This window comes from Aegilops tauschii, chromosome 7, assembly GCF_002575655.3.
Source record: "Aegilops tauschii subsp. strangulata cultivar AL8/78 chromosome 7, Aet v6.0, whole genome shotgun sequence".
In the NCBI taxonomy this organism is placed as follows: domain Eukaryota; kingdom Viridiplantae; phylum Streptophyta; class Magnoliopsida; order Poales; family Poaceae; genus Aegilops; species Aegilops tauschii.
Window position 1 is genome coordinate 135,452,280 of NC_053041.3, and position 7,735 is coordinate 135,460,014.

At 44.5% G+C, this 7,735-nt stretch overlaps 1 protein-coding gene across 1 annotated transcript; it reads right to left on the reverse strand.

Annotated features, from left to right (window-relative positions):
- Window positions 1-5,899: 5,899 nt before the first annotated feature.
- Window positions 5,900-6,910, reverse strand: LOC141027956 (NAC domain-containing protein 71-like). The gene has a single exon (XM_073505640.1). It carries the CDS (start codon window positions 6,908-6,910, stop codon window positions 5,900-5,902), a length of 1,011 nt encoding a protein of 336 aa, XP_073361741.1.
- Window positions 6,911-7,735: the final 825 nt, after the last annotated feature.

The window sequence follows — 7,735 nt, forward strand, 5'->3', positions numbered from 1 at the left end:
ACACATAATTTCAAAGGGTAAATTCCAATCAGGTGGCTGAACAATAGGTGCAGAAATCAAGGCTTTCTTAAGTATTTCAAATGCTTCTACACAATCATCATCAAAGACAAAAGGAGCATCTTTTTGTAAGAGATTAGTCAGAGGCCTAGAAATTTTAGAGAAGTCTTTAATGAACCTCCTATAAAAACCGGCATGACCAAGGAAACTTCTTATACCTTTGATGTCCTTAGGACACGACATCTTTTCAATAGCATCAACTTTAGCTTTATCAACTTCAATACCTCTTTCAGAAATTTTATGCCCCAAGACAATATCTTCATTAACCATAAAGTGGCGCTTCTCCCAATTCAAGACAAGATTAGTTTCTTCACATCTCTGCAAAACTCGATCAAGGTTGCTTAAGCAATCATCAAAAGAAGTTCCATACACGGAGAAATCATCCATGAAAATCTCAACAATCTTTTCACAAAAGTCAGAGAATATAGCAGTCATACATCTTTGAAAGGTAGCAGGTGCATTGTATAAACCAAAAGGCATATGTCTATAAGCAAAGGTACCAAAAGGGCAAGTAAAAGTGGTCTTTTCTTGATCCTCTTTTGACACAGGTATTTGAGAGAAACCAGAATAACCATCTAGAAAGCAAAAATGTGTATGTTTGGATAATCTTTCTAGCATTTGATCAATAAAAGGTAAAGGGTAATGATCCTTTTTAGTAGCTTTATTTAATTTGCGGAAATCAATTACCATTCTATAACCTGTAACAATTCTTTGTGGGATCAATTCATCTTTATCATTAGGGGCAACAGTAATACCTCCCTTCTTAGGGACACAATGGACAGGACTTACCCACTGACTATCAGCAACGGGATAAATTATACCTGCCTCCAGAATCTTTAGTATTTCTTTTCTTACCACTTCTTTCATCTTAGGATTTAACTGCCGTTGGTGATCAACAACCGGTTTAGCGTCTTTCTCCAATTTTATTTTGTGCTGGCATAGACTGGGACTAATGCCCTTAAGATCATCAAGAGTATATCCAATAGCAGCACGGTGCTTCTTCAGAGTTTTCAATAATTTCTCTTCTTCCTGCTCTAAAAGGTTAGCACTAATAATAACATGATATATCTTCTTTTTATCAAGATAAGCATATTTAAGAGTATCAGGTAATGGTTTAAGCTCAAACACGGGATCACCCTTGGGTGGAGGAGGATCCCCACGAATTTTAACAGGCAAATTGTGTTTCAAAATAGGTCCCTGCTTGAAGAATACTTCATCTATTTCCCTTCTTTCATTCATAAACATATCATTTTCATGGTCTAGCAAATATTGCTCTAAAGGATCATTAGGAGGTACGGCAATAGAAGCAAGACCAATAATTTCATATTTACTAGGCAATTCTTTATCATGGGGTTGTCTATGAAATTTAGCAAAATTAAACTCATGAGACATATCCCCTAAACCAATAGTAATAACATCCTTTTTGCAGTCTATCTTAGCATTAACAGTATTCAAGAAGGGCCTACCAAATATAATGGGACAAAAGTCATCTTGTGGGGAACCAAGAACAAGAAAATTAGTAGGATATTTAACTTTCCCACACAAGACTTTAACATCTCTAACAATCTCAACTGGTGAAATAGTATCTCTATTGGCAAGCTTAATTGTAACATCTATCTCTTCTATTTCAGCAGGTGCAATATCATGCATAATTTCTTTGTATAAGGAATGAGGATTGCACTTGCATTAGCACCCATATCACACAAGCCATGATAACAATGATCTCCTATTTTAACAGAAACAACAGGCATGCCAACAACAGGTCTATGTTTACCCTTAGTATCGGGTCTAGCAATTCTAGCAGCTTCATCACAGAAGTAAATAACATGCCCATCAATATTATCAGCCAAGAGATCTTTAACCATAGCAATACTAGGTTCAACTTTAATTTGCTCAGGGGGTGTGGGTGTTCTAGTATTACTCTTACGAACCACAGTTGAAGCTTTAGCATGATCCTTTATCCTTTATTCTAACAGGGAAAGGTGGTTTCTCAATATAAGCAGTAGGAACAATAGATCAACATTATAAGTGATAGTCTTTTCTTCAACTTTAATAGGTGCAGCTACTTTTACTTCTATGGGAGGATGATATTTAAACCACTTCTCCTTGGGGAGATCAACATAAGTAGCAAAAGATTCACATAAAGAAGCTACTATCTCAGAGTCAAGTCCATATTTAGTGCTAAATTTACGGAAAACATCGGTATCCATAAAAGATTTAACACAATCAAACTTAGGTGTCATACCTGACTCCTTACCTTCGTCGAGATCCCAATCTTCAGAGTTGCGTTTAATTCTATTCAATAAATCCCATTTGAATTCACTAGTCTTCATCATAAAAGAACTAGTACAAGAAGTATCGAGCATGGAGCGATTATTGAGAGAAAGCCGAGCATAAAAATTTTGAACAATAATTTCTCTTGAGAGCTCATGATTGGGGCATGAATATAAGATTGACTTAAGCCTCCCCAAGCTTGAGCAATGCTTTCTCCTTCGCGAGGCCAAAAATTATATATATAATTACGATCACTATGAACAAGATGCATAGGATAAAACTTCTGATGAAATTCCAATTTCAATCGGTTGTAGTTCCATGATCCCATATCATCACATAGCCTAAACCATGTCAATGCCTTTCCCTTCAAAGATAAAGGGAAGACCTTCTTCTTGATAACATCCTCGGGCATACCTGCAAGCTTAAATAATCCACAAACTTCATCCACATAGATTAGGTGCAAATCGGGATGCAATGTTCCATCTCATGTAAAAGGATTAGCTAACAGTTTCTCTATCATACCCGAAGGAATTTCAAAGTAAACATTTTCAGTAGGTTCAGTAGGTTGAGGAGCAACTCTTTGCTCTACTGGTCGGGGTGATGATACCCCGAACAAGCCCCTCAAAAGATTACTTTCCATAGTAACAAATGACAGTAAATTTCAGCACATTATATAAATTTTTCCTTACCAAATTCCATTTACCAAAGGCGCTTCACTCCCCGGCAACGGCGCCAGAAAAGAGTATTGATGACCCACAAGTATAGGGGATCTATCGTAGTCCTTTGGATAAGTAAGAGTGTCGAACCCAACGAGGAGCAGAAGGAAATGACAAGCGATTTTCAGTAAGGTATTCTCCGCAAGCACTGAAATTATCGGTAACAAATAGTTTTGTGATAAGGTAATTTGTAACGGGTAACAAGTAATATAAGTAAACAAGGTGCAGCAAGGTGGCCCAATCCTTTTTGTAACAAAGGACAAGCCTGGACAAACTCTTATATAAAGGAAAACGCTCCCGAGGACACATGGGAATTATCGTCGAGCTAGTTTTCATCATGCTCATATGATTCGCGTTCGTTACTTTGATAATTTGATATGTGGGTGGACCAGTGCTTGGGTTCTGCCCTTCCTTGGACAAGCATCCCACTTATGATTAACCCCTATTGCAAGCATCCGCAACTACAGAAGAAGTATTAAGGTAAACCTAACCATAGCATGAAACATGTGGATCCAAATCAGCCCCTTACGAAGCAACGCATAAACTAGGGTTTAAGCTTCTGTCACTCTAGCAACCCATCATCTACTTATTACTTTCCAATGCCTTCCTCTAGGCCCAAATAATGGTGAAGTGTCATGTAGTCGACGTTCACATAACACCACTAGAGGAGAGACAACATACATCTCATCAAAATACCGAACGAATACCAAATTCACATGACTACTTATAGCAAGACTTCTCCCATGTCCTCAGGAACAAACGTAACTACTCACAGATCATATTCATGTTCATAATCAGAGGGGTATTAATATGCATAAAGGATCTGAACATATGATCTTTCAACAAATAAACCAACTAGCATCAACTACAAGGAGTAATCAACACTACTAGCAAACCACATGTACCAATCTGAGGTTTTGAGACAAAGATTGGATACAAGAGATGAACTAGGGTTTGAGAGGAGATGGTGCTGGTGAAGATGATGGAGATTGACCCCCTCCCGATGAGAGGATCGATGGTGATGACGATGGTGACGATTTCCCCCTCCCGGAAGGATGTTTCCCCGGCAGAACAGCTCCGCCGGAGCCCTAGATTGGTTTCGCCAGGTTCCGCCTCGAGACGGCGGTGTTTCGTTCCGAAAGCTTCCTTCTGATTTTTTCCAGGGCGAAAGACTTCATATAGCAGAAGATGGGCACCGGAGGCCTACCAGGGGGCCCACGAGACAGGGGGCGCGCCCCCCACCCTCGTGGCCAGGGTGTGGGCCCCCTCTGGTTGATTCTTTCGCCAGTATTTTTTATTAATTCCAAAAAGTGCCTTCGTGCAGTTTCAGGATTTTTGGAGTTGTGCAGAATATGTCTCTAATATTTGTTCCTTTTCCAGCCTAGAATTCCAGCTGCCGGCATTCTCCCTCTTCATGTAAACCTTGTAAAATAAGAGAGAATAGGCATAAGTATTGTGACATAACGTGTAATAACAGCCCATAATGTAATAAATATCGATATAAAAACATGATGCAAAATGGACGTATCATGACGCTGTTGGGCGGCGTGGCCACGCGAGCATCGTCGAGGAGCCCGCGTTGAAGTGCCCTCTGCTCAAGGAGCCTGCGGGGAAGCGTCAAGGAGCCGTGGCATCGCTGAAATCCCATGATGCAGCTGGACGACGTGCATGTGCAGGGGCTCACCTCACGTCGCCGAAATCCCTCTGCTCGTTGGCGTACCGTGGCGGGCGAGCTCGGCTCCGAGGAGGGAGTTCGTGGCCGGAGCCGAGAAAGAAGAGCGCGGGAGTGCCGAGGTGACGCTCCGGCAACCAGAGAAGGAGGGGGCTCGGCTAGGTGGCTCGGCCAGAGTAGGAGTTGTGGCTGCAGCACCTCACCTCAGGGAAGAGCTTGTGACAAATTTGACCGGCGGCGGAGTGAGAAAGCGGAGGTCTTTTCATTTTATTTATTTTTGATAGAAAGAAGAATTGGTGGAGAAGACCCAACTGACTGGTGAGCCCCGTGTCCCGCCTAACGTCATTTGGCTGGAGCCGTTACGCCACGTATGCAAAAACGGAACCCACCTGTCATAATCTCACTTAACAGGGCCAGATCCGTGGATCAGTGATTTTTGCAAAACAATTACACAAGATGTGGTGTCTTTTGCAGAGAAAATGTATTCTAGTGTTTTTCGCAAATCTAACCCTCAAAGTGGTGGTTTTACGCAATTTACTCGATTTTTATGCTTATCTATTTGTCCATCTAGGCAATCATACTTCTCATTTTCTCCCTTATATGTCCTACGTGGCCGACTGACCGGACGAGTCTGCAAGCACGCATATCCTCTCTACATTTGTCCTCAATATGAGGGTTCGCGGACACCCCAGACATATCGGGTCCATCCACGGACGTTTGTGGAGGGTTTAAGGATGCCGACCCTAGATGTTCTGAGTTTTAAATCACGTTGCATTTATTGTGACATGCACACTATTAAATGTTAAGATATTTTTTTGCTTATGTAGAAATTTCTCACACAGTCCCAATTGTAAATTGGATTAATATTCCACACAATATTTGAAAACTATATATCCAATCCCACGGCAACGCATGGGTATCATCTAGTTAATATAACACACAACACTTCATATCTAATTGCCACCACAAGAATTAAAAGAATTAAATGAAAGAATGCCCTTGTCGATTCGGTCAGTTTTATTAACCCTACGCCTTCCATTCCATAATACTTGCCGTGGTTCTAGTTCAACTAAATTAAAACCATGGACCAAAAAAGTTAAAAATTAAAACCACGGACGGAACCAAAAATCCCCCTCCCCTCCCACCCCACCAAAAGTTAATCAAAGAATGCCATGATCGATCACTCCGTGTTCTGGTAGTGTTCGTAGATCCAAGACGTGTCGGCGAAAACGTATCCTCCACCCATGCCCATCTCCCACGCCGGGATGCCGCCGTCGTTCATCGTAACGAGAACACGCATCTCAGGGGAGTCGTCGCCGCCGGTGCTGCCCTGCGCCTCCTCGAGGAGATTCTCGTTCATTGTCATGCCGTGATCATCATCATCCGACGACGCGGCCTCACCTCGGTACTCACTGAAAACGCCCGAAGGTGGCGGCGGCGCTTCAACGCCGCCCTGCGGCTCCTCCTGGCCGGCACCACGAACGCTCGACGGCGACAGCAACGCCGCGATGGCGTGTAAGTAAGCGTTCGGAACCTTCACGCGGGCAGCCTTCACAGGCCCACCGTCGACGTCGTCGTAGTCGTCCCCAACATCTCTGCCACTCTGCTTCCTCTTCTTCTTGCCGGGATCGCGTGGGGTGAGGTATATCCTGTAGAGCGCGGGCAGGACGTTCTTGCCGTCGTTGCGGACGGTGCCTTCGTCCGGCGAGTCGACGTTGGTGTACTCCTCCATGAGCCACCGCGTCTTCTCCTTCTCGCCCTCGTGCTCGACGTAGAACCCGAAGGTGCGCTTGAACCCCAGGTGCTCGCCGTCCGCCTCGCATCTCACCTCCTTCGTGGTCTGCTCCAGCTTCCAGAAGCCTCCCGTGGCGACGCTGCGGTCGCCCCGGTGGGCGGCGCCGCCGCGCGTGGCCTGCACCTTGCAGTGGCAGCGGAACCACCAGCTGGGGTCGGAGTCGCGGGTGCTGGCCGGCAGGTGCCTGCGCGCCAGCACGTCGGGTTTGTCGCCGTAGACGTCTTCCTCGATGACGACGGCCGCCTCTGCGCCCGACGTGCCGTGCCCGGCGATCCACCCGTTGAGGTAGGTGCGCACGATCTCCTCGTTCATCGGGTTGAAGTAGACGCCCGGAGGCAGCGCCAGCGCCGGGGTTAGGTACTCGTACTCGTAGTCGTCGCGGGCCGGCAGAGCCATCTCCACCGCGGTGATGTTCGTCGGCGGCAACGCCGCCGTCAGTCTTGTTGCTTCCTTTTTTGGCTTCTTCGCTGTCATCATCAAGTCAGACACTTGAGCAAAGCGGGTTCGACAATTGCTCGGTGAGCGTGCATTTATGTGCCGCCTTGCTCTCCGGTCTCCACGCCACCCCTTGTCGAAGTCGGAATCCGATCCGAGATGGCGTCCGTGCAGCCATTGCAGAACTTGCCTATCCAAACGTGTGAGTTGTTGTGCCGAAATTGCTTTCTCTCTGACGAAGATCGGAGGATGGAAGTACAGATCAACGAGCCTAAAGAACACATGCAGCAAATCCTGTACTAGTGCAGATCAGCTTCTGCTGACACAAGGAGAGAAACTTAGGAAGGAAACATGAATTTACTACTCCTTTTCCACAAACTAATTTTCCTTTCCTTCTTTCTTTCCCCGAAAGAGGCTGCTGGATAGTACTCAAAATTAAGATATGTGTAAAAGGCTATATCCATTTAGCCCCAAAATCGCTACACATCAGAAAAATTAAGATACCTCTAAAGATAAAAAAATTTATGTGGTTTGTTCAAAGAAAAAAATGATCTTGACTAAAGAAAACCTGGCAAAACGTCGTTGGAAGGGTAGCAAAAGATGTTGTTTCTGCGATCATGATGAATTGATTCAACACCTGTTCCTAAACTGCCCACTAACCAGACTACTTTGGGGCACAACGCATGCGGCCTTCAATGTCCGGCCGGCAAATAACATAGACACTCTATTTGAGACTTGGCTAAATCGGGTAGAGCCTAAACTAGCAGCGCATATTCGAGTTAGAGT